This window comes from Mauremys reevesii, linkage group 6 (assembly GCF_016161935.1).
Source record: "Mauremys reevesii isolate NIE-2019 linkage group 6, ASM1616193v1, whole genome shotgun sequence".
NCBI lineage: Eukaryota > Metazoa > Chordata > Testudines > Geoemydidae > Mauremys > Mauremys reevesii.
The window spans coordinates 130,157,425-130,184,443 of NC_052628.1; the positions used below are offsets into that span (position 1 = coordinate 130,157,425).

General features: G+C 51.1%; 1 protein-coding gene across 1 annotated transcript in view; it reads right to left on the reverse strand.

Moving 5' to 3' along the window:
• LOC120407631 (elongator complex protein 1-like) overlaps window positions 1-27,019 on the reverse strand; it is a 126,160-nt gene that overhangs the window by 42,252 nt on the left and 56,889 nt on the right. The window contains exons 15-20 of the mRNA XM_039543395.1: window positions 24,631-24,737; window positions 15,667-15,770; window positions 11,723-11,776; window positions 11,512-11,617; window positions 10,386-10,498; window positions 311-384 (exon numbers count right to left, since the gene is read on the reverse strand). Of these exons, the coding sequence (XP_039399329.1) occupies window positions 311-384; window positions 10,386-10,498; window positions 11,512-11,617; window positions 11,723-11,776; window positions 15,667-15,770; window positions 24,631-24,737 (558 nt within the window). The remainder of the gene's footprint in view (window positions 1-310; window positions 385-10,385; window positions 10,499-11,511; window positions 11,618-11,722; window positions 11,777-15,666; window positions 15,771-24,630; window positions 24,738-27,019) is intronic.

Sequence of the window (27,019 nt, forward strand, 5' to 3'; positions counted from 1 at the left end):
TTAACAAGCTCCTTGCGGCAGGGACTAAAGCACGTAGCACAAGCTGTACATAAATAAGAGAAATGTTGAGATGGCTCTGCTTGCAGGTGGCAGTTACCTGGAGTGCCCAACTACCAGAACTGGTTTGTTTCCACTTGCTAAGTCAGAACCCTCCGTGAACGCTCCCGAAGCAGTCCCCCTTTCCCTCTAGCTTCATGTCCTCATTCTGCAGGCCCCAGTCAATATCCCACCAGGACAGTGCGACCCTTCTCCAGCTGCTCACCCCACAAGAGCCGGGGGGACGCAGGCTGTACATATTAGTGACACTCACCTGTCCAGCCACTTCCGAATCTGGGCCAGAACGAGGGCTCGGTGGTGAACAGTCTCCAAGTTCCCTCTTGGCATCTAAAAAATGAATCCCAACAATAATTTCTTCTAAGTATGCTAAGAGCTCTGCACCTCAAATCCTGGTCAGCAATCCCCAATTCCCCCTCACCCCCACTGAGAAAACGGGGGCTTCAGTTTGACTGCCGTGAAGGGGAGGCAGGACCTTCACTTTGAAGAAACAGTTTTACTCAATGTAAGAGATGGTTTCAATGTCTTTACAGTTCAGTAAGACATCCCCCTCCCCACAATGGCTGCAGAGGGAGAAGGAATGTGATGGAGCCAAACATCACAGTGTTGTGCTAGTGCAAGAGACTCCCCAGAAGAAAAGCAACCCCAAAAGGAGGTTGAATCCCAAGAGAAGACTCAGTGCAAGCAGAGAAATGCAGGAAGCAGACCGTATCAATGGCCAGGAGGGAGTCCAATCTCTGAAGGGTTCAATGTTTACAACGTAAAGTGCTATCTACACTAACAACAGGACTGCAACAGGCAGACAGTGTTTTCCTGGAACACCCCACACTACTACTGTTGGCAAAGGCTGGAGCAGGCTCTGCCAACTCTCTGGGGCAGGCAGCTCCTTACTCTGCTCAGACAGACAGGAGCTGGGAGTGAGCCTGTAATGAGAAGATCTAGGGCGTGGGCTGAGCAGGGTCTGAGACAGGAATCCTCCAGCAGCCCAGCCTGGGGAGAAGGCCTGGGCTACCTTTGTTCTCCTACTGGCAATGAAACCAAGCCCCAGGAAGGGGCAAGCTGCACAGGCATTTGAGCAAGCAGGTTCCCTCAACTTTACAGAAGGCTTTATCATATATCTGACGCACGCTCCACAGCTGCATGGCTTTTCCATAAAACTGAGACGAGATTTAAGGGGGAAATGCGACACATTCTAATCAAGCCAGGAACCGCTTCAGGGAGCAACTTTCTCAGGCCCTGGGTTCCTGCAGCTCATTCCCATTGCTGCCAGTCTGGTCTTTAGCGTTCCTCTTACTGGACACTAACAGAAGCCTTTGGGACAAAGCATCATAAGAACAGCCATACTGGGTCAGACCAATGGTCCCTCTAGCCCAGTATCCTGTCTGTATTCCACATGTGGGTACATGAGTCCGAGCCTGGAAATTCTTTCAAGCAGTGTCCGTTGGCTCACACATGTGCAGTAGAGCTCCTCGTGCTCCTGACAGAGAGCCAGAGGGTGCAGGACGACACCTCTTCAGTTCCTCCTCTTACCATAAATACAACAGGATCCAGAGCAGAAGGGACAGAGGACAGGTAGTGGAATACCGATAGGGACCACACACTTCGAACAACTTTCAGTTAGTAACCACTACTACTTCGAGTGCTGGTCCCTATGTGTATTCCACACATGGGCGATTGGCAAGCAGTGCTCTGACTGTAGGTGGTGCAAAGAAGTCATCAGCAAAGATGCTTGCAATACTGCTGATCCCATAGCTGCATTTGCAGCTGAGGCATGAACTAAAGCATAACATGTAACGAACATGTGGCTAGATCTCCAGGTGGTTGCCCTGAAAAGGTCTTGTAACAGGATGTCATATGGAGATGCTGTGAAGGTGGCCTGGGCTCTCGTGGAGTGAGCTGACACACCCTTCGGGGGAGGGATGTGTTCTAACCTGTAGCACTCTAGGATGAATCCTCAAACCCACTTAGAAATCCTTTGGGAGAATATGGCTTGCTCACACAATCTCTCTGCCATGGGGATAAAAAGACTTGGCGACTTTCTCGTTGGTTTGGTTTGCTGCAGATGGAGTATCAGGACATGCCAGACATCAAGAGTGAAGTCTCTTGTTTTCAGCAGAAGTGTGGGATTTTGGAAAAAATACAAGTAAATGAATACTTTGATGTGGAATTCAGAAACAATCTTGGGTAGAAACATGGGATGTAGATGAAGGGAAACCTTTTCCTCGTGGAAAAACTGTATACAAAGGGTCTGCTGTGATGGCTCTGAACTCGCTGACCCTTCTGGCCGAAGCGATAGCCACTAAAAATGCAACCTTCATGGACAGGAGGGTCATGGAACACGTCACCAAGGGCTCAAAGGTTGGTTTGGTAAGTGTTGACAAAATGGAATTAAGGTACCATTGAGGTGCAGGTTTGATCACCGGTGGGAAGGACCTGACTAGGCCTTTCATAAATTGTACTGTAGTTGGATGCGTGAAGATAGAACGTCTGTCCACCAGAGGGAAGGCAGGCACTAACCGCTGCAAGGTAGACTCGCAATGAACTAATGGCAAGACCTGAGGTCTTCAAGGATAGGCGATAACCTAAAATGATGGAAATATTTGCAGAGGCTGGAGAATGTTGACTGAGCTGTGCCCAGGCTGAGACATGCCTCCATTTGGCCACATAGCAAATTCTAGTCACAGCCTTCCTATTTTGGGTAACGATAGCCTGAAGAGGAGCCAAGCAGGAATGTTCTATTTCTGATGCCCATCCCAACACCAGGCCATGAGATGGAGTGACCACGGATTAGGGTGCTTGATTCTTCCTTTGTCAGGGATCAGGAGATTCAGGAAACGGCTGATCTTGATTGGGGGGCAGGCAGGTATTGGCAGAAGCTCCAGAAACCAGAACTGCCTGAGCCAGTAGGGTGCTAGAAGAATGACACTGGCCCCATACACTGACATATCTTCCATATCACCTGTGGAAGCTGGGGAACAGGCAAAAAAACCTATCTGAGATAATTTTTCCATGACAACAGGAGGGCGTCACCCTGGGAACCATGACTCACTACTACCCTGGAGCAATACAGTGGAAATTTTCCATTCATTTGGGACACAAAGAGGTCCCATTGAGATGCACCCCATTGTATGGCTATTTCACTTAGGACGGAATTGTGGATCTCCTATACATAGTTTGCCGAAAACCATCAGTTTAGTTTGTCTGCTAGGGAGTTGTGGGTTCCTGAGAGGTAAGCAGCCTGGATGGTGATGTGGTTCCTGACACACTCATTCCAGAGTCTGACTGCACCCAGGCAGAGGGGACAAGCTCTCACTCTGCCCTGTTGGTTTATGTAAACCACGGTGGTGACATTGTCAGACATCACCTGGACATGGAGTGAGCATATGATTGGATTGCATGTGAGGTGGACTGCTCTCAGTTCTAGTATGTTGATGTGTAGTCTGGCCTCCTGTGGGGTTCAGGGACCTTGCGCAATGTGGCTGCTCAGGTGAGCACCCTACCCCAGGAGAGAGGGGTCCATCACAACAGTGGCACTAGGGGTGGGAGTACTGAAGCGAAAGCCCACCCTCACCTTTTGCAGGTTCAACCACCGGGCAAGGGTGCCAATCACTCTGGTGGGAATGGTCACCGTGCAGCTGATGTGGTCCTTGTCCGGTAGGTAGATTGAGCGGACCCAGGCCTGCAAACATCGCAAATGAAGCCTGGCAAACAGCATCGCGTAGGTACACGCAGACCTATGGCTTAACAGTGTAAGGCACCTTTGCACTGTATTTCTTGCTCTGTGGGTAATGCATGCAACCAGGATGTTCGTTATCTGAAATCTGTCTGCAGGGAGCAATGCTCTTGCAGAAACAGAGTCCAATGTCACTCAGATAAAGTTTATCATCCTTATGGGTGACAAAATGGACTTCTCTCTGTTTATGCAAATACCTCGGGCAGCAAGGAGCTGTATGAGAAACTCTGTTGTCAACCTGACGACCTAGTGGGAGCGGCCTACCAGGAGCCAGTTGTCTAGATACGGGGAAACTATGTAGCCCTGGTGTCTCATCTGGGCTGCCACCACAGGGAGGACTTTTGTGAATACTCTGGGTGCTGTCACTAGTCCAAAAGGGGATTTGAAACTGGAAATGTTCCTGGCCTACCATAAAACACAGGAATCTCATGTATGAGGAGTAAATGTCTATGCGAAGCATCCATCCTTCATGTCAAGAACTGCAAACCACATCTCCTTCTGAAGGCAGAGAATTATTGATGCCAATGTAATCATGTGGAATTTTGACTTTTGAATAAAGATGTTGAGTTGCCAAAAGTCAAGGATGGGTCTCCATCCTCCATCTCTTTTGAGAATTAGGAAATATGGAGAGTAGAACCCCCTCTCATAATACTGAGGTGGGACATGTTCTGTGTAGGAGGGATTCTGCTGCCTGTTGAAGAATCATGAGAGTGGTCCCTGAAAGGGGACTGGAAGGGGGCATGAGAGGAGGGAAGGAGGGGAACACTTAGGGTGACCAGATGTCCCGATTTTATAGGGACAGTCCTGATATTTGGGGCTTTTTTTTTTAATATAGGCTCCTATTACCCCCCACCACCATCCCGATTTTTCACATTTGGTATCTGGTCACCCTAGGAACACTATGGAGTATCCCTGATGAATAATCTCCAAGACCCAACTTGCCTGTTGTGATCATCCTTCATCTGTGAGCAAATAGCATGAGACGGTCCCCAAAAACGATGGGAGAAGAGGTGGGTGGCATCAGTGGTGGCAGGTTGGTCTTGACCAGTATGTTGAAAGTGGCCCTTAGCAAGTGCCTGGGAACAGGTAGAGGTCATGGCAGAAGAGGAGGCTGAGAAGCGAGGCCTCTGAATGCCCTGCGATTTTTGTGGAGGCTCAGCTGAGTGCTGGTAATAAGATGCGCGAGGAGGAGATAACCATGGTCTATAGGACGGTCTCTGGTGTTTCCTCTTGGGGTCTGGAGTCTAAATCCCCAGTCAATCTCGAGTCCTTTAGTGAATACAGGAACTCGTCTGTTCTTTCATTAAAACGATTCGACTCTTCAGAGCAGAGACCCTGGAGGTGTTCTAGACCTCCTAGGAAATCCTGACAATTGTAGCCAAGAATCCCTTCTCATGAGGTTCTGCAAGCTGTGTCTACTGCATCCACTATGGCCTGGAGAGCGTTTTTTGCCACTAGCTTGCCCTCCTCTTTGAAGGTCTTAAATTGGGCTCTGTCCTCCATGGGAAGCCTGCCCATAAAGTCTGCAAGCTTGCACTAAGTCCCAAGTCCTGCACTTAGGATGGAAGAATCCCATGCACTGCTACAGACTAAGGACTGAATGGCTGGGCAGCAGTTCTGCAGAAAAGGACCTAGAGGTTACAGTGGACGAGAAGCTGGATATGAGTCAGCAGTGTCTCCTTGTTGCCAAGAAAGCTAATGGCATTTTGGGCTGTATAAGTAGGGGCACTGCCAGCAGATCGAGGGACGTGATCATTCCCTTCTATTCGACACTGGTGAGGCCTCATCCGGAGTACTGTGTCCAGTTTTGAGCCCCACACAACAAGAAGGATGTGGAAAAATTGGAAAGAGTCCAGCGGAGGGCAACAAAAATGATTAGGGGGCTGGAGCACGACTTATGAGGAGAGGCTGAGGGAACTGGGATTGTTTAGTTTGCAGAAGAGAAGAATGAGAGGGGATTTGATATCTGCTTTCAGCTACCTGAAAGGGGGTTCCAAAGAAGATGGATCTGGCCTGTTCTCAGTTGTAGCAGATGACAGAACAAGGAGTAATGGTCTCAAGTTGCAGTGGGGGAGGTTTAGGTTGGATATTAGGAAAAACTTTTTCACTAGGACGGTGGTGAAGCACTGGAATGGGTTACCTAGGGAGGTGGTGGAATCTCCTTCCTTAGAGGTTTTTAAGGTCAGGCTTGACAAAGCCCTGGCTGGGATGATTTAGTTGGGGTTGGTCCTGCTTTGAGCAGGGGGTTGGACTAGATGACCTCCTGAGGTCCCTTCCAACCCTGAGATTCTATGAACAGTTATTAAAATAATATTTCACTAACAGAGCCTAGTAGTTAGCAATACAAAACTGCAGGCCTGCAGAGAGGATGACCTTTCTCCACAGGAGGTCCAGACTCTTTGAACCCTTGTCCCTTTGATAGTGCAACCTGGCCCTTTCCTTAGCTTCCTGTACCACCAGTGAGTTGGGGCTGAGGTGGCAGAACAAATTCAGCTCCTTTGGTGGGGATGAAATATCTTCTGTCAGCTGTCTTCGGTGTGGGGGCATAAGATGCCATATAGCTCTGGATGGTTCTAGGATGGCCTCATTAACTGGGCGGGCCACCTTACTCGGTCCCTCTGGTTGCAGGAGATCTGGGAGCCAGTGTTAAGGGTCCTGGACCTCCTCCAGTGGGATCTGGATGTCATCGGCAACTCTTTGCAGTAGTTCCTGGTACTTCCTGTGGTCATCCAGCAGAGTTGGAGAGGACCTGCAGGTCCTGATCAATGTCTTCCTCCACATATACTGATGGATCCCTAAGAAGGACCTGGATGCCTGCCCATGGACCCCAATGAAGCCAGAAGGAGGGGTCAGTCAGCTGTAGGATACCCAAGGAAATCAGTACCAGCAGTTCCTGGGGAAGCCGTATCCAGAGGGATACTGAGCGTGACTCCTTGAATGTCTGTCAGGACTCAATTGTCTCCCTGGAGATACTGGAGCGGCTAGCACCTCCAACTCAGCTGAGTCTGAAAATTGCGAGGTCATCTGTACTGCAGCACTCCTGCCGAAGGGCTGTAAGTGGGATGGCTCCTGAGACACCATAGTAGCATCCTTCTCTAGTGTAGTAATATCCCTGAAGAGGGCTAGGCTGGAGAAGCAGGGAGACTGAGGATGAGGTAGGATATTCTCTAGTGTTGTGTAAGTCTCCATATGCCCCAGTGTCAGTGGAGTTCCAGCAGTCAAGTCTGATAGAACCAGTGCATCCCTGGACGCCCAGTGGTCCTCGGACAAATTAGATGATATCAACGATAAGTGTAGGCCTTGCTGGACCCCTAAGCGCAACTAATAGTATGGGCCAAAGGCTGTGAACCAGAGTAGGCTTGGCCTTAGCAGAATCGCAACACACTAGGTATTAGCTAAAACCAAGTAAGCACATTCCTGAGAGGATGGTACAAGAACATCCAGAGCTCTCAAGTAACTGTGTAAACACATTCCCAAGAGATGGTACAGGAACACACCGACTCCTCATATGATAAGGATGGGATGACAGGATAATGGAAGAGGATGTTTTGTTCAAACTAGCAGGTACAAGAATAAGGGTGGCAACTAATAACATCTGGAGTGTGATACAGAAATTGTATCAATGTATAAAAGAAGAAGTCATAGGAGGGGCATCTTTGTATTGGCCGAGGGGACAGCATCCTGTTATGCTGAGCCTGAGCTTGTCGCGGGCATACATTGTCAGTGTCCCTGTGACCTGTTGGTCAGGACACTAGTACTGTGTTTTGCTGACAATGAACCTTGATGAGCACCTTTGAAACAGAACCAAGCCTGTGGTCTCTTTATGAAAACATTGAGGACTGCTGAATCCACAGGCTGCATTTCTCCTAACGCAGCAAACAGCAGAGCCCCAAGAATAGCAGCACTAGCAGCATTAACAACTCTGCAGCACCAGCACCGCGCCATAGCACTGACACAGCTCATAGACAGAACCCGCCAGATGTCATTCCTTATGCTTTGATACTGGGGTGATCATAGAATCAGCAGATCTTTATTTTTACATGCTTTCTCCTCCACTCTGGGGGTTTTCAGCAGATCCAGATCTTTAGATTCCACACACGAAGTCTCACCCGATTTCGACAGGCTCGGGGAGGGAATGCATCTCTTATGGACCGTCCTTGATAGGGATCTGCCCTTACCCGCAATGAGTGCCCTCTGCTCTCATGGGAAGCCCTAGAGGAAGCAGCTTTGGGCTTAGGCACTGAAAGCTCTGCTACCAAGCATGTGCTTGGAGGGGCCAATGTAAAAGGAGGTCTCCCTGGAACAGATTGGAGAGGGGCCTCATAGCCTTCTCCATCAGGTATTTCTTGTAGGCAGAGCTCATCCACTGCCAGAGTTCTGGGTGGGAACAAGCGACAAATACTGCACTTCACAGAGATATTGTCTCACCCAGACAATAGAAGCAGTGCTGATGTTCATCGCTGACAGAGAAGGAGCGAGAGCAAGAGATGCAATTCTTGAAACCTGGGTCTCTAGACATAATCCCAGATTCAAGGAAGGAATCCCCAACCAAGGAAAAAACACACTATACTATGAACTTTAACTAACCAGTAAGGTAGGAAGAATAAAAACTATTTACAATTGTCTTTACAGGTGCTACAAATAGTTGAGGGAGAAGAGGACAGACAATTCCAACTCCGATCATGCAGCCATAAGAAAGACCTGGAGAGGCATCGGTCTGAACGGTGCCTCATATCTTGGCAGAAGCACGAAGAGATATGTGTGGGGGCCAACAGACACGGCTTGAAAGAATTCCTGGACTCAGGTGCATGGCATGCATGCATCCCCCGTGTGGGACCAGCACTCAAAGAATGTACCTCTTATCCTGCCTACTTCACTTAAGAACTCTTGGTGCAGGACCTTGTCAAAGGCTTTCTGAAAGTCCAAGTACACTATGTCCACTGCATCACCCTTGTCCACATTTGTTAACCTTCTCAAAGAATTCTAATACATCGGTGAGGCATGATTTCCCTTTGCAAAAGCAGCTTTGACTCTTACACAACATACTGTGTTCATCTATGTGTCTGATAATTCCATTCTTTACTATAATTTCAACCAATTGCCCAATACCGAAGTTAGGCTTAACGTCCTGTAACTGCTAGTATTGCCACTGGAGCGTCTTTTAAAAATCAGCGTTACATTAGCTATCCTCCAGTCATCTGGTACAGAAGCCGATTTAAGCAATAGGTTACATATCACACTTAGTAATTCTGCAATTTTATATTTGAGTTCCTTCAGAACTCTTGGGTGAATATTACTTTTTAATCGATTTGTTCCAAAACCTTCTCTACTGACACCTCAATCTGAAAAAGTTCCTCAGATTTGACACATAAGAAGAATGGCTCAGATTGAGACTCTTCCTTGCATCTTCTGCAGTGAAGATGGATGCAAAGAATTCATTTTGTCTTTTGGCTTCCTTGAGTGCTCCTTTAGCATCTTTATCAGCCAGTGGCCCTAGCGGATTGTTTGGCAGGCTTCCTGCTTCTGATGTACTTAAAAAAAATTCCTATTAGTTTTTGTGTCTTTTGCAATTTGTTCTTTGAATTCTTTTGTGGCCTCCCTAATTATATTTTTACACTTGACTTGCCAGAGTTTATGCTCCTTTCTATTTTTCTCAGTAGGATTTGACTTCCAATTTTTGAAAGATGCCTTTTTGTCTCTAACCACTGCATTTACCCAGTTTAGCCATGGCAGCTTTTTTGGTCCTCGACTCTTTTTTATGTGGGGTATACATATAGTTTGAACCTCTATTATGGTGTTTTAAAAAAAGTTTCCATGCAGTTTGCAGGCATTTCACTCGTGACTGTTCCTTTTAATTTCTGTTTAACTAGCCTTCTAATTTTTGTGTACTTCCCCTTTTTGAAGTATCAAAACAGGTGGGCAGGGGCAAAAGAATACGAAACACACATGATGGAGGGTATCAAAGCAAGTGGGTGGAGGCAAGTGCGCTTGAAACACACAACAGATGGTATCAAAGCAGGTGGGCAGGGTGAGAGCATGAAGCACACACGACAGTTTCCTTTTCATGCAAATGAAGCCAAGAAGCCATTTACCTCCCATTTACATGGGGCTGGAGTTCAAGAGTGCTCAGCAGAATGGCAGAGGTTTGGGAGGAGGAGGGGGGGAATTCACCATCCTCAATGGGTGACAATCTGGCCCTAAGTGTGGATGTTCAGCCCTCCTGAAGCAGGGCCTTTACTACAGACAATAAGCACCAAGAGATCACCCTCTGAGACTGTAATTTACTGAGATGCTTCAGTATCACCAAGAGCAGCCACTGAAGACTTATTTATTTGAAAATCCCTCTCCTGCCAGGGGTTCCCAGAGAGGCAGCATGAGCTGTAATAATTAGGATCCAGTAGGATCAGGATCTACAGTTCAGCAGGTTTGTGAGTGGTGATCCCATAGCCTGGAAAGCAAGAGCAGCTGTTACACAGTACATGACAATATATAGCTCAGCTAGCTACTACCCTCTCCAAACAGCTGAGTGCTGCGTTATGGTGGGGCTTCCCTAGCGTGGGCTAACACATGGTGCTGCAGCAATACCATGAGAGCTGACCTGCAGGATGAGCTTGGTGTCCTGGGGTACAACAGTGACGATGCGGGAGCCCCGCTCCACCTTGCGTAGTGTCTCGTTGGGAGTAGAGGAGCTGCTGAGGCCTGCCTGCAGAACTGAGAATGGCAGAGGTCTCAGCAAGGGTATGATAAGTCCCTACATACAGTGCAACTTCTCCAGTCCAGCCACAGGGTGTCAGCTGAGTTCCTGCTGGGAACCCACCCATTGTTAGCGACGTTCTAGTAGTGCCCCCGGGCATCAGTCAGGTTCACAGTCCCATTGTGCCAAGCACCATCACACACAGACTAGAGGAGACAGTCATTGCCTGAGGAGCTGAGTCTAGACACCAGGCAGATACACACACACAAGCAGCTGCCAGAAGCACAGAACATGTACACTGCCATTCCTCCTCATTCTTTTGCCCCTCCATGACACCCCCACGCTTCCCATGTCCAGGTGCCAGTCAGATGCTGCCCAACATGGTTCACCAGGCATCCCTTCCATCCTACCTGCCCCCCACCGGGAGCACTCAGCCTTGTTTTGGGAGGTGAAGGCAAAGCCTGTCAAAGAGGACAAGAGGTGGCTCCCGCCAACTGACTGCTTCCCCTGCAGGTGGCCTGCACAGCCAGTCCTGTCCCCAGCCACTTCTCCTCCTGGGGGCCAGGCAGGCAGGTGGCCTGCACGGCCAGTCCTGTCCCCAACCACTTCTCCTCCTGGGGGCCAGGCAGGCAGGTGCCCTGCATGCCCAGTCTTGCCCCAGCTGCTCCCCTCTCTCTGCAGACCAAGGCACAGTGATTTCAAGTGTCCTTTGGTCACTGCTGTTGTTTCACAGATCAACAACGGTTTGTGGAGAGTAAGCTACTCCTCCCTGCGCTAGGGAGAGCCGGGAAGTGAGGGAGGGAGCTCCCAGAAGTGGATGAAGAGTCCCCCCAGTCACAGCCAAGAGAGGATATAGGGAACTCACTGGCACCAATCAGGAGCAGCCACTCTGGACAATCAAGAAGTGGCACCATGGCCACGACATGGGGCCTTGGAAGCGAGCTTGTCTAGGTTCCATCATGAGGGCAAAGGGCCCAGGAAGCAAACAGTAAGGCCTATTACATACCAAAGGCCATATCTGAACGTTTACCTTTCAATGATGTGTCCCTCAAAGATACACACTGGCAGGTGTGGGAGTGGGTGGTCACCAACAGAAACTCATCATATCTGGCAAATGAGGTAACATTGGAAGCCACCTGTGGAAAGTGAATCCAATTAAATCTATGAGCACAAGCAGCAGCAGATGAAATCTAATAATTACACACAGACAAGTGAAACCACATCAAAACAAGCTTTGGTACCTCCACATCATTAATGAAAAAACGGCATCTATCAGTCAGACCCAGGATGGCCTCCTATAATGAAAAGGATGGACAATTACAATATGTTACAGCACTGGTTTAGCGGCACCATTGTTTTAACTGAGTTGGGCCTTTGCTATATGCCCATTACCTTTAGACTGTCAGATTTCCAAGTGGACTGGAATGCCTCATGCTTATTTTCAACATAGCAATGAAGTACTGAAGGAAGTTGGATAGGAATTTATTTGATCACCGAGGTCTCAATGTAAAAAGTGTTTACTTGCTTTAAAAAAAAACAAAGCTCAATAATATCTTTCTACTGAAAGCTTCAAACTTGACCTAGGTAGCATCCTTGATAAGGAACCGCACACTTGCCATCTCTGAATAACTCTGGTCGGGCAACAAGAGCTAACGGCTTGAAAGCCATCAGACCCAGCCATGCAGTGCGCATTGTTTTGCTTAGCTTGTAAGCACCCCAAGGCCCTCCATGTGTCAGCATGGAAACAGGACATTGGGAACCCACTATAATAGAGGCCAATGTGTGGATTTGGATATGTGATTAACATCCAGTTTCTAAAAAGTGAACTGGAAAAATAAAACCAAACTATAATAATGATTTAATGCAACGATTAGTGACAGCCCTGACAGGAAATGTAAGAAAGACAAGTTGGATGAGGTAATATTTTTTATTGGACCAACTTCTGTTGGTGAGAGAGACAAGCTTTTGAGCCACATAGAGCTCTTCTTCAGGTCAGGGAAAGGTACCCTGAACATCACACCTAAATGCAAGGCAGAAGAGATTGTTTAGCATCAGTAGTTAGCACATGTTCTAAGGGACCATTCAAGGTGAAGTGACCCATTAACACCTCTGCAGTCATAAGACAAAAAGAGTGGTGTCAGTGCATTGTTGTAATAAACCAGGGGTGGGCAACCTTTCAGAACTGCTGTGCCGAGTCTTCATTTATTCACTCTAGTTTAACGTTTCGCATGCTGGTAATACATTTTAACGTTTTTAGACGGTTTCTTTCTATAAGTCTATAATATATAACTAAACTATTGTTGTATGTAAGGTAAATAAGGTTTTTAAAATGTTTAAGAAGCTACATTTAAAATTAAATTAAAATGCAGAGCCCCCCCGCACCTGTGGCCAGGACCTGGGCAGTGTGAGTGCCACTGAAAATCAGCTCGCGTGCCACCTTCGGCACGCGTGCCATAGATTGTCTACCCCTGTAATAAATCTTTAATCCAGGCTCTCTCTTCAGGCCATGATTTTTATAGTGTCTAGCAAAGTAATGAATTTAAGCTCCCAGGCTTGTCTTTAGAAAGTGTTGTGCAGATTTCCTTTGAGGATGAGGGTTGGTAAATCAGATAGAGTGATTGCTTTCTGTTCCAATATTCCTTCAGTAAGAGTGCTGTAGCCTGATATAAGGGGTCTGCCTGGGTGCTTTTGTTCGTGTATTTTGGGTTGGGTTGGGTTCAGGTGCAACTTAATGAGGCAAACCGACACCTCTCCAACATCACCTACAGTACTATAAAGAACTCAAAGACCACCCCACATCACAAATTTACCTTAGAACTCAAGGATATCATCAAATCCTTCCCCAAACAACTCCAAGAGAAGCTTTACATACCCATCCTCCATGAACCCACACCAGAGACCTTCTACATGCTTCCCAAGCTACACAAACAAAGGAACCCAGTCAGTCCCATCATATCTGACCACGGCACTCATACTGAATGAATGTCAAGACTTCTAGAAACCATCCTCAAACCACTCACCACACAAAGGGCCAGCTTCTTCCAGGACACAACTGACTTCCTCCACAAACTCTGCAATATTAACAACCTCCTTCAGAACACCATCCTCAACACCACAGATATCACCTCCCAATATGCTAATATCCCTTACAATGACAGCACAGCTGCCTGCCTCAAATATTTACAAGACAACGGACAACCCTCAGATATCCACCCCAACCAAATCCATTTCATCCTCACCCACAAAAACAAACACTTTGTCCAAACCATGGGAGCAGCCATGGGTATTAGGATGGCTCCCCAATATGCCAATATCCTCTTCATGGTCACCTTGAAGAAGATTTTCTGGATAAATGCATCACTAAACCAATGATATACCTGAGATACATCCATGATATTTTCATCCACTGGACAGATGGCTTAAACTCTCCCATACATTTCCACCACAACTTCAAAAACCACCCCGCATCCATTAAACTCTCTTTGGTACACTCCCACACCAGCACCAGCTTCCTGGATACCATGATCAGCTTCAACAATGGAACCCTACAGACAACAATATGCAAGAAACCCCTGGATCAACACACATGCCTTCATATATCCAGTCCAACACACCAAGAAATCTGTTATCTATAGCCAGCCATTTAGATTCTGCAGAATATGCTCCAGGGAGAAAGTTCAGAATATACACCTTAATATCGCCTTCACCAAACAAGGACACTCCACCAGAGAAGTAGATTGCATCATGGAATGGGCCACCCAAATACCTTGAGAGAACCTGCTTCAATACAGAAATAAAAACTTCTCTGACTGCCAGCCCTTAATTGTCACCTACCATCATATGCTGGAACCCACATGGGTATCATCAAACAACTACAACCCATACTTAATTGGGACCCCATCCGGAGAGAAATCTTTCTTGAACCTCCACTTCTGGCCTTCAAACAACTCCCCAGCCTCTCCAAGCTCACCAACGGAAGTATGCTCCCCACAGACCAAGACACAACACCACCACACTCTGCCAGAACAGATGCAAAACCTGCTGACATATTTCCACTGTTACTATGATCAACACGTCCCACAACACACCTTTCAAGATCCATAGACCCTACACATGCCTATCACAAGTCAAAATGTGGTGTACCTCACCCAGTGCACTAAATGCCCCAGTAACAACTATGTGGCTGAAACCAGACAGACTGGAATAAACTTTTAGATAATGTTTTCACCTCTTAGCTCATAGAGTAAACTCTCACAGGAAAGTAATAAAAGACAAAACCACCCTATCACCTGTGGGTGAACACTTTTCACAAAGTAATCACTCTATATCTGACCTATCAGTCCTCATCCTAACAGGGCACCTGCACACCATTTTCAAAAGATGAGCCTGGGAGCTTAAATTCATAATTCTGCTAGACACTAAAAATCATGGCCTGAACAGAGACACTGGATTTATGGTTTATTACAATAACCTGTAACCCACTACCCCCACCTTTTTGTCCTATGGCTGCAGAGGTGTTAACGGGCCACTCTACCTTGAATGGTCCCTTAGAATTTGTGCTAACTACTTATGTTAAACAACCTGTTCCACCTGGCATTTAGCTGTGACCCTCGGACTACCTTTCCCAGACCTGAAGAATAGCTCTTTATGGCTTGAAAGTTTATCTCTCTTACCAACAAAAGTTTGTCCAATAAAAAGATATTACCTCATCCACCTTGTCTCTCTAATATCCAGGGACTGACAACTACACTGCTTACAGGAAGTGTAACAAGATCCCACAACTTAATTTGGCTATACTGTTCAGCTGTATTAAGCGTTTAATGCCATATAAAATATTGACAAGTACTGCATGTGCACACAGTGCAGAGCTCCAGTTGCCATGGGGACCTACCATTTAAACATCCCTACATTTACATCTCCAAATTAATGCAGGGTTTTCCATAATAATGCTGGATTTTGTGCATTATAAACCACCACACATTCTCTGGGCAAGGCATGTGTAGGTGGCAACGCTGGTCACACACAGCTCACCCTGCAGGCACTAATGAGGAGAGAGCAATGTTAAGGAACGTTTCTAGACCTTGTCCTCCCGATGCTCAGTCCTACTGGCCCACACGAACACATGGTAGGTGTCTGGGGCTAATTTTCCAGAACTAGGCGCTGAACCCACCAGCTGTTCACTTACTTCTCCACCAATCATGGCCAGTGCAGTCTGCACACACGGAGAAGGGAACCGAACAGCAGAGCCAGTGCTGCTCCTCCACGGTTCGAGGGCTGGAGTGGGAGCCTCTGAAGATTAACAGAGAAGATTAAGGCTATTTTCCAACTCAGCTAATAAAACAAAAACATTACACCTACACCCTTTGCCACACATGCCTCATAAAAACAACATAGGTATGTTATACAAGTACATTCTGTTGTAAGAGTAGCAGCACATGATATAAAACAGAACTGAGCTTGGAGACCATTTGAGTCCAGCATATAGCAAATGTAACAAAATGGTAATTATCAGTAATATGTATATGAATCCTATGTATGCCTCAGTTTCCCTCTGTACTTTGCACTGCTACCCACTGGGGGTAAAAAGCTTGTGTCTCCTCTTGACGAAGAACAGTAGACATGAGGCGTACACGTCACCTTGCCACCTGGGGTGCAATGAATGGGTCATCAAGTAACTGCCTGGAACCTGCTGAAACTGACCCACATCAGTGGAGAATCCAAGAGCCAGTGGGAAGCCCCAACTACCAGAATGTTCACACCTAGCTAACAACCAGAAAGGAGATTTTCCCTCACCTCTCAGCAGGGAGCCAAGGCCCCAACTTTAGAACAAAGGGAAAGGTGCCGGATGGTGGAGTTAAGTACTCCCTTTGAAGAGACACAGGGCTCTCACCTGGGCCTGAGAAAGGGGCAGAGAGAGGGAGCGAATGTGGAATGGAGGCCATAGCAGCTTGGCTGGCTGATCGCACGGTCTTAGCCAGATGGACTATGTCTTAACTTTTATTTCTTGTGCTAATCTAAGGACTTCCGATGCCATGCATCAGTTGAATACCAAACACTACTCTGTTTGCAAGGCCGGCTTTGGTGAAAATGGTGCCCTGGGCGAACTTGTATTTTGGCGCCATCCCTCTCACCACCACCCCTGGCTCCTAGGGGCTCCTTTCACCCCCACCCCATCGCCTCCGGGCCATTACCTATACTTCATATGGAGTGTCCACAGGAAAGTCCATTCAATGTAGATGGGCATCTCCCATGGTCCATTGTGATTTAAGTGTCCCTTGATGAGCCACTTACTTTGACTAGTCCCTTCAAAATGTACTGGCTAACTACCTTGTGGGCGTTACCCCAGGAGCAAACATTTGAAATACAGGTACAGAGCCAATACTCATAACTTCAAATACAAAAATGATACATGCATACAAATAGCATAAACATGTTCAGCAAATCATAGCCTTTTCATAGACATCTTACATGCCACATTTTGTACAGATCTGTTGCAAATATATTTTAATCAGATAAGGTCACGAGTAACTGCTACAACTAGCAAATTCCCAGGCCACTGTCAGCAGCAGCGCAGAAGAAAGGGTGGCATGATATATGGTGTATAGGACGGTTACTCACCTGTAGTAACTGTTGTTCTTCGAGATGTGTTGCTCCAATCCATTCCAGTTAGGTGTGCGCGCCGTGCGTGCACGGCTCTTCGGAAGATTTTTACCCTAGCAACTCCGGCGGGCCGGCTGGCGCCCCCTGGAGTGGCGCCGCTATGGCGCTAAATATATACCTCAGCCGGCCCGTCCGCTCCTCAGTTCCTTCTTGCCGGCTACTCCGACAGTGGGGAAGGAGGGCGGGTCTGGAATGGATTGGAGCAACACATCTCGAAGAACAACAGTTACTACAGGTGAGTAACCGTCCTTTCTTTTTCGAGTGATTGCTCCAATGCATTCCAGTTAGGTGATTCCCAAGCCTTACCTAGGCGGTGGGGTCGGAGTGAGACGTGGCGGAGTGTAATACCGCAGAGCAGAAGGCTGCGTCGTCTCTAGACTGCTGCACCAACGCGTAGTGGGAGGCGAAGGTGTGGACCGAAGACCAGGTGGCCGCTCTGCAGATGTCCTGGATGGGGACATGGCTCAGGAAGGCGGATGACGAGGCGTGTGCTCTCGTAGAATGAGCGGTGAGTCGGCATGGTGTCACGTGAGCCAGCTCGTAGCATGACCTGATGCATTGAGTCACCCAGGAGGAAATGCGCTGGGTAGAGACCGGCTCGCCTTTCATGCGATCAGCGACTGCGATGAAGAGCTGGGTGGAACGCCGAAAGGACCTCGTCCGGTCGATGTAAAACGCCAGCGCCCTACGGACGTCGAGGGTATGGAGCTGTTGTTCCCGGGGCGAAGCATGGGGCTTCGGGAAGAAGACCGGGAGAAAGATGTCCTGATTAAGGTGGAAGGCCGAGACCACCTTTGGTAGGAAGGCCGGATGAGGACGAAGCTGCACCTTGTCCGCGTGAAAGACGGTGTAGGGGGGGCCCCACCGTCAACGCTCGGAGCTCCGAGACTCTCCTTGCCGATGTTATGGCAACCAGGAAGGCCGTCTTATAGGAGAGGTAGAGGAGAGAACACGTGGCCATAGGCTCGAATGGTGGACGCATGAGCCTGGCCAGGACGAGGTTCAAGTCCCAGGTTGGGGCAGGGCGACGCACTGGCGGGTATAAGCGGTCGAGGCCCTTCAGGAAGCGGGAGACCATCGGATTGGAAAAGATGGTTCGGCCCTCGACTGACGGACGAAAGGCGGACACCGATGCGAGGTGGACCCGCAAGGAGGAAACCGCCAGACCCTGCTCCTTAAGGTACCATAGGTAGTCTAGGATGGTAGGGACAGGTACCACGAATGGGTTGAGCCCTTGCTGGTCACACCAGAGCGCGAACCTCTTCCATTTCGCCATGTAGGTGGTACGAGTGGAAGGCTTTCTGCTTTCAAGAAGGACTTGCTGCACGGCGCCGAACAGTCCTCTCTGCGTGGGTCAACCACGCAGGTACCAGGCTGTAAGATGGAGGGACTGCAGGTTCGGATGGTGGAGTTTGCCGAAGTCCTGCGTGATGAGGTCCGGCCACAATGGGAGGGTGATGGGCTCCCGAACGGAGAGCTCGAGCAGCAGGGTGTACCAATGCTGCCTCGGCCAGGCTGGAGCCACGAGTATCATGGTGGCTCGATCCCTCCGAAGCTTCTGGAGCACTCTGTGCACGAGCGGAAACGGAGGGAAGGCATAGAGGAGGTGAGTCTGCCACGGATACAGGAAAGCGTCCGAGAGAGAGCCCGGTGAGTGCCCCCGGAACGAGCAGAACTGGAGACACTTCCTGTTCGCCTTGGAGGCGAAGAGGTCGACCCGGGGAAACCCCCACCTCTGGAAGATCGTGTGTGCAACGTCGGGACGGAGGGACCACTCGTGGGAGAGAAACGACCTGCTGAGATGGTCGGCCAGCGTGTTCTGCACTCCCGGAAGAAAGGACGCTTCCAGGTGAATGGAGTGGGTCACGCAGAAGTCCCACAGGAGGATCGCTTCCTTGCAGAGGGGGGACGAGCGGGCTCCGCCCTGCTTGTTCACGTAGAACATTGCTGTTGTGTTGTCCGTGAACACTGTCACACAGCGGCCTTGCAGGTTGGTCCGAAAGGTGTGACATGCCAAGCGGATCGCTCGGAGCTCGCGGACATTGATGTGGAGTGTGAGCTCGCTCGCTGACCAGAGGCCTTGAGTGTGCAGGTCTCCCAGGTGAGCCCCCCATCCGAGCGCAGAGGCATCCGTGGTCAACGTTGCCGATGGCCGCGGAGGGTGGAACAGGACTCCGGCGCACACGACCTCCGGGTCGAGCCACCAGCTGAGGGAGTCGAGAGCCGGCCTGTTGACGGTGACCACCATGTCGATGGCGTCGCGATGCGGGCGGTACACCGTCGCGAGCCAGGACTGAAATGGACGAAGGTGAAGTCGTGCGTACGCGGTGACGTACGTACACGATGCCATGTGGCCCAGGAGGCGGAGGCATGACCGCACCGTCGTCGTCGGGAAATTGACGAGGTCTCGGATGATGGAGACCATTGTCTGATGTCGAGCGCGAGGGAGACAGGCTCTGGCCACCGTGGAGTCGAGGACCGCCCCAATGAATTCGACTCGCTGCGTCGGAATCAAAGTTGACTTCTCGGTGTTGACGAGAAGACCGAGGCGCCGAAAGAGAGCCAGGACCTCTACCATCTGAGTCTCCACGAGTTGCCTGGACAGTCCAGATACGGGTAAACATGTATCTGGTTCCGTCGTAGTGCTGCGGCGACGACCGCCATGCATTTGGTGAATACTCTGGGGGCGGTCGAAAGGCCGAATGGCAACACGGCTAACTGGTAGTGGGCGTTGTTGACCACAAACCGAAGGTAGCGCCGATGAGGGGGGTAGATAGCGACATGGAAGTAGGCGTCCTTCATGTCGAGGGCCGCAAACCAGTCTCCCGGATCCAGGGAGGGAATGATGGTCCCCAAGGTGACCATGCGGAACTTGGGCTTGAGTAGGTATCTGTTCAGCCCGCGAAGGTCCAGGATAGGACGTAGCCCGCCTTTCGCCTTGGGGATGAGGAAATACCTGGAGTAAAATCCCCTGCCCCGCCTGGAGGGGGGCACCTCCTCTATGGCACCCACGCTCAACAGAGTCTGGACCTCTTGTATGAGGACTTGCTCGTGAGAGGGGTCCCTGAAGAGGGACAGGGAAGGTCGGTGGGAAGGAGGGGGCGAAACAAACTGAAGACGGTATCCCGAGTGGACCGTGCTGAGCACCCAGCTGTCCGACGTTACTCGGGACCACGCCAAGAAAAAACGGGAGAGGCGGTTGTGAAATAAACGGGGAGGATCCAGAGGGGAGAGTGATGTGCAGCCCTCGTGCGTCCCATCAAAAGGGTTGCTTCGCCGCCTGTGGGGCTTTGGAAGCGGCCTGGCCCTGGTTTCGGCGGTTGCCCGATGGGCGACGGCGATTTTGGGCCGGTCGCCGAGCCGGGTAGGGTCGGTACCGCGACTGATAGCGGGAGGGCTGCGGGCGGAATGGCCTGCGCTGCGTCACCGGCGTATGCATCCCGAGTGTACGGATCGCCACCCGGCCGTCCTTTAGCGACTGGATCCGCGAATCCATCTTCTCCGAAAACAACCCCTTGGTGTCAAAGGGCAAATCCTGGAGAGTAAACTGGACTTCTGGAGGCAGGGTGGAAGATTGGAGCCAGGCGATGCGCCGCATCGTGACCCCCGTTGCTAAGGTCCGTGCCCCTGAGTCCGCCGCGTCGAGGCCGGCTGTAATGGAGGAGCGAGAGGATCGCCTCCCTTCCTCCAACATTGTGGTGAAGTCCTGGCGGGATGTTAACGGCAGGAGGTCAGCGAACTTGGCCAGGGACGTGAGTATGTCGAACACGTATCTGGCCAGGAGGACCTGCTGGTTACCAATCCTCATCTGCAGGCCCCCTGCAGAGTAGACCTTTCGGCCGAGAAGGTCCATCCGTCGTGCCTCTTTCGCCTTTGGGGCAGTGGCCGGCTGGCCGTTACGCTCCCTATCGTTAACGGACTGTACCACCAGGGAGTCCGGAGTTGGATGCACATACAAGTACTCATAGCCCGTGGGAGGGACTGAGTACTTTCTTTCCACGCCCCTGGCTGTGGGAGGCACGGAAGCGGGCGTTTGCCAAATGGTGGTGGCGTTCCTTTGGACCGTGCGCACAAAAGGTAACGCAACCCGGACTGGCAAGTCTGACCCCACCACGTTCGTGATGTGGTCCTCGTCCTCCTTTACCTCCTCTACCGGGAGGTCCATAGCCGTTGCCACACGGCGGAGTAGGTCCTGATGTGCCTTCGCATCAACGGGGGGCGGCTCTCTTGATGCCGCGCCGGCCACTGCCTCATCGGGAGAGGATGAGGAGGATAACTCCTGAACGACCTCAGCCGAAGAGGGGTCCACTGCGTGGTGGGCTGGGGGTTCGGAGGGGCCCTCTGGCGCCACCGGAATGGCCGGCGGTGGGGATGGCGGTGGTCCAGATATCGACGCCTCTGGGACTCTGAGTTGGGCCCCTGGAGGCCTCGGCGGAACAGGCACAGCGTCCGACTCATATTGTGCCCACGGGACCCAAAAGCCCCACTGCTGGGCCCCGCTAGGCTGGGCTGGTGGCGTCGGAGGCGGGAGCCCATAGGCTTCTGTGCCGGAGGCGACCGACTCAGGGCGGGAAGGCCAGGGAGGTGTCAATGAGGGTCCAGAGCATACCGCCGAGGGATGCTCTTCTGCTCGGTGCCGGGGAGGCGACCTCGCTCGACTGTTTCCACGGTGCCGGGAGCTCGAGCGGTGCCGGGAGCTCGACCGGGAGTAAGATCTCCGATGCCGAGACCGACCATGGACATCGCGGCGCCGGGAGCTCGACCGGTGCCGGGAGCTCGACCGAGAGTGCGGACTGCGACGTCTGGAGCGTCCGCGGGAGTCGCGGCGCCGGGAACGGTGCCGGGACTGAGACCGTCGGTGCCGAGATGGTGGCAACCTCGATCTGGTGCGACGTCGGGAGCGCGACCGGTACCGCGAAGAGGAGCGGTACCGGGACTTCGACCGACGAGCAGACTGCGATCGGTGCCGCGATGGCGTGCGGTGCCGGGAACGCGATCGGCGGGACGGCAAGCTGTTGACGGTGCGGGAACGAGACCGGGACCGTGTCCGACGTCCACGCCTTGATTCCAGGGAGGGTGGCCGGACCATTGCTGCCGGTTTGCCCCTGGAGACGACAGCCCGCGCCGGCGGTGCCGGGGGCCGGAGGCCTGGAGCCTCTATGAGCTGTATCAGCTCTCGCACGGAGGTAAATGTCTCCGGCATCGACGGCAGCCGAGGCTCGACCACGGACGGCACCGGGGAGCGAGGCGGCGCCGGACTCGACGGCCCTTGCGGCGCCGGAGTCACAGGTGCAGTGCACTGTTTGTGCAGAGGCACCACAGGGGCTGCAGGCTGCGGAGTCGCCTTGGCGGAGTCCTGAACGCGAGCCTGAGCCAGAGCCTTCGCCAGTCTTTGTTTCCTGGCGGGCGAGAGCGAGCGGTGCCGAGTCTTCGCAACCGCTTTCTTCGCCGGCGGTGCCGCAGTCGGTGCCGGCGGTGTGTCCTGCACGGGAGGCCGCGGAAGCGGCGCGGGCGGTGCCGGTGGTTGGAGGGACGCCTCTATGAGGATCTGTTTCAAGCGGCTATCTCGATCCTTGCGGGTCCGCGGTTTGAATTTTAAACAGATCTGGCACTTGTCAGTTTGGTGCCCTTCGCCCAAGCAGCGGAGACACGCGTCGTGCGGGTTTCCTACGGGCATCGGTTTCTGGCACACCGTGCAGGGCTTAAAGCCCGGTGCTTTGGGCATGAGGAAACCCCCCCTTTTTTAGCCTATCTAACACTAACTATTGCTAACTGAACAACTATAACTAACTATGCTAACTATGTACAACAATGAACTAGAGAAAGCTAGGGACGTGAAGAGCTACCAAGCACTCCACAGTTCCAACTGCCGTCACGGGCGGTAAGAAGGAACTGAGGAGCGGACAGGCCGGCTGAGGTATATATTTAGCGCCATAGCGGCGCCACTCCAGGGGGCGCCAGCCGGCCCACCGGGGTTGCTAGGGAAAAAAGTTCAGAGAAGCCGTGCACGCACACCTAACTGGAATGCATTGGAGCAATCACTCGAAGAAGAACGCCACACTTACTTCTGTGCTGCTGTGGTGGCTTGTGATGCCTGGTGCTTGGCCTGCGCGTCAAGGCTGGCTTTGCGCTGTCACATGGGGACTGCATCTTGCCAGAGCCCACAGCCCTCCTGCAGCCCCTAGCCACTCCTGGCTCACCACGAGCGTTTTGACAGGAAGTACCAAGCAGTAATAACAATGAGAGAGAGAGAGAGAGAGAGCGAGCGCGCACGCCAGTGTGTGTGTGAGAGACAGTGTGCGTGTTGGGGAGTGTGAGACTGTGTGTGTATGACAATCTGTGTTGGGAGACTGTGAGAGGCAGAGTATGTGGCTGTGAAAACCTGTGTGGGGGGGAAGTTTGAGAGACAGTGAGCGCACTGTCACTTTAAGTCCCCCCTACCTCCCTGCCCGGCCCAGCTCCCGCCCCCCTCCCCTCACTCATGTAAAGGTTTTGCTCCTCCTGGCCCCGGCCCCACCCCCGCCAGCCTCTGCAGGAGACCGAGGGGTGCAAGGCCTCAGGCAGGTAGGGACTCGGCTCCGCTCCCGGCAGCAAGCCGCGCCGCTCTGGGCTTCCCGGGGCTGGGGCAGAGCCGGAGCCCTCAGCTGTCCGGCTGAGGAGTGAGGGGCCATAGGGGTGGGGAGAAGCCCGCCGGCCCCACACAGGTACTTCCTGTCAAAATGCCCACGCAGGGGTGGGGCCGGAGAAGAGAGGAGTCTGGCCACAGCCAGCCAGGGGAAGCCTGAGCCCCTTGTGGTGGCGCCCTGGGCATGGGCCCATTTGGCCGGCCCTAAGGCCGGCACGATCAGTTTGGAAAAGGCTGCCTGGTGTCACCTGAGGAGGGTCATTGATCCCTGAAGGGTGTACAAGTCTCTACCAGGAGTCTCTCTCAGGTGGACTCTCTGGGCAGAACTCCTAGTGCCAACAGGCGTGCTGGAGCCCAGGGGCTCAGTCTCGGAGGTGGTGATGCTCCCGGGCCTACCTTGAAGGAAGAGTGGGACCCTTTGGGGGTCTGGCACACTGAAAGAAGGGGTTCCTCTGAGGGACTATTTAACAGCTGGGGCACAGCATAATTCCTGCAGATCCATGATAGCAGCAGCGAGAGGGTGGTGGGGTCTATGGGCTCAGTCGAACATTTGTACCATTAGGGATAAAGGGGCTAAAGTCACTGAGCCCCCAATACCACTTCTGTCTTTCGAAAGCCACTGAGCTTGGCCTTTCATTTCAAAACACAGCTATAGCCTCTCTTTTCTTTAAAAATTAGATACGTTCAGATACAAATCAGTACTTTAACAAAGTCCAAAGAGACAAGTAATGTGAAAAGCAACATCATCAACTTGCAAGGTCCATGCACATTCTTATACTTCAACTGGCTAGTTAAACTGCAGGACAGATCCGTGACAGCCATCAGTTCCTAAGCCAGCCATCTTGACGGGTATCTTACACTCACCCCAGAGGTACTTCAGTATCTGCCCATCATTCAGCTGCAGAGCTATTGCTCTGGTCTTTGGATTACAGCACAGGCTGATCACATCCCCATCCACAGGCATAGACAAACTAGAAAAAGTACACGAGAGAGAATATTACAATGCTACAGTGGATATGCATCCAGTGCACCGGACATGGCTCTACATTTAATGGGGTGGGAAGGGAGCGGCTAGCAGACACTGTTTCTGGTAGTACTAGTTGGAGTGAATGGATAGATAACACATTAGTCTCCATAACAGCTCTCTGCAGAGTGATGTTAAACTTGCACCAGTTCAATTAATACTGTGAAGAAGAGAGTAAAAGTCCTGGCCCCAGTCCCTCACTGGCCTCCACTGGCTTGGAACATGTGCCTGCCAGCAACGCTTCACTGATCATGGGGCACTAAAGTACTCACTCTCATCATGAGTCTTGGGATGTACCGATAGGCATGTTTTAACCCCCCTTCCCAGATGGCCAGAGAGCCTGCAAAGCTCACAGCTGTTGCACATTCGACACAACTCAAACATGGTTCTGACCTGCCTACCTCACAGGACCACAACACGTCGGGCACTGCCAGGTTTTAGCGGGTCCCCAAAGAAATGGATTTCTACAACATACATGGGCATGTCTGCCCATGTTTCAATCCAACACCCTTTGAATCTAGGAGCTTTAGTAGAAAGAGAACTCAGGCTAAACCCATCAGTAGACAATGGGCACCACTACAAAACATGGAGCTTTCCCAGCAAGATACCTGGCTGTGGGGCTCACTGAGAGGTGCCTGGAGCATGCTGGGAAGGCAGAGGGGGTTGCAGCTATAGTCCTCTCATTGGTCAAAAGGAGCCATTACTAACTTTTATAGTAACTTGAGTTTTTTGAGATGTTTTGTCCATACAAGTGCTCAACCATAGGATGCATGCACTTGTGTGCTCTCAAATGGAGAATGCAAAGCAGTGTCCATAGTCCCGCGCTTGTGGAAAGCAGCACCTCGTGTCCCCGCACAAGGGCACGTAAGGAGGACATTTAACCTGCTACCAATTGGTTCCTTCTTGAGTGTGAAGCACAGCTGAGGGGGAAGACGACGGGAGGTGGAGCACTCACAGGGACAAAACACCTTGAAAAACTCAAGTTACTGTAAGTTAAGTAAGCTCTCTGTGTATATGCCCCTATGAATGCTCCCCCGTCAGAGACTCCCAAGAAGTAATTCAGTGAGAGATGGTGCTCAGGAGGTAAGTCTAAGATGGTTTGGAAGACTGTATCACCGAAGGCAGTATCGTCCCTGGAAGGAGGAACAGCAGCATAATGCTTGGCAAAGGTATGGATGGAAGACCAAGTCTCAGCACTACAAATTTCTTATATAGGAATACCCCTTTAGTAGAGCTATAGGAGTAGACAGAGCTGTGGTGGAATATGCTGTCACACTGCAGGGGGGCTGCATTCCAGTCTCTCTGGTCAGGCCAAGATTTTTAGCAAATGTAACAGGAGGAAGCAGACCTCACTGGGGCTAGAGATTGCTGCATTAGAATGACCTTGAATGTAGCTCCTCTATCATTCCATGATCTGCCTGTACACACCTTATCCGCAGACAGGATGTGGGTGCCTCCAAGGCAGCAGAGGCAGTTTGAATGCATGTCACTATGGGGAAAAGACCTGTGGCAGGTCTGGCGAGGCTTAAACCCCAAGGTCTTTGGCATAACCCAGGAGGTGGCAAGCCCAAGTAAAAGAGGAGAGAAGGGATTTGCTTCCTTCTAATCACAACTATAAAATAAACTAATTAGAACAAAATAACTAAGAAATGGAGAAACTGAACAGCTAATGGAATATCGAGAAATGGCTGGAAGCCGTAGAATCAGCTGGATGCACAATCGCTCTGTCTTGAGCTGCGGGCAGTTGAGAAGGAACTGCATGGCGGCTGGTCCTTACATTCCCTTGTTAGGAGGCACACGGTGCTGCTTTGTGCAAGCATAGGCCCAGACACACTGCTTTGCATTGTCTGGTTGAGCATGCACAGGTACTCGTATGGTGGAGCACCCATCGGTGCAGATACTCAGAAGAGAAGCAGATATTCTGATCAAGCGCCCATTCAATTTTACTACCCCCAAGTGGTAACGTTAATTCTGGTGGCTCAGCTGCCCCCTGGCATGAGCAGTGGGGACCCTCAAGTTGCTTGGACAGGCCACAGAATCCATTACAAACTACCAGCTGGGTGTGGCAGTAGGGGAAGATTCTTGGCTATTCCCAGAGCTCAGGGCTGAGAGGAAATGCTGGACTGGCATCCCTGAAGAGCCAAGTCCCCTATTTAGCTTCTTGTCTCCATTCCCTGAATGTGTTTGGCCCTGACCCAGTGGGAGCTCCCCTGGGAGAAGCATGACACT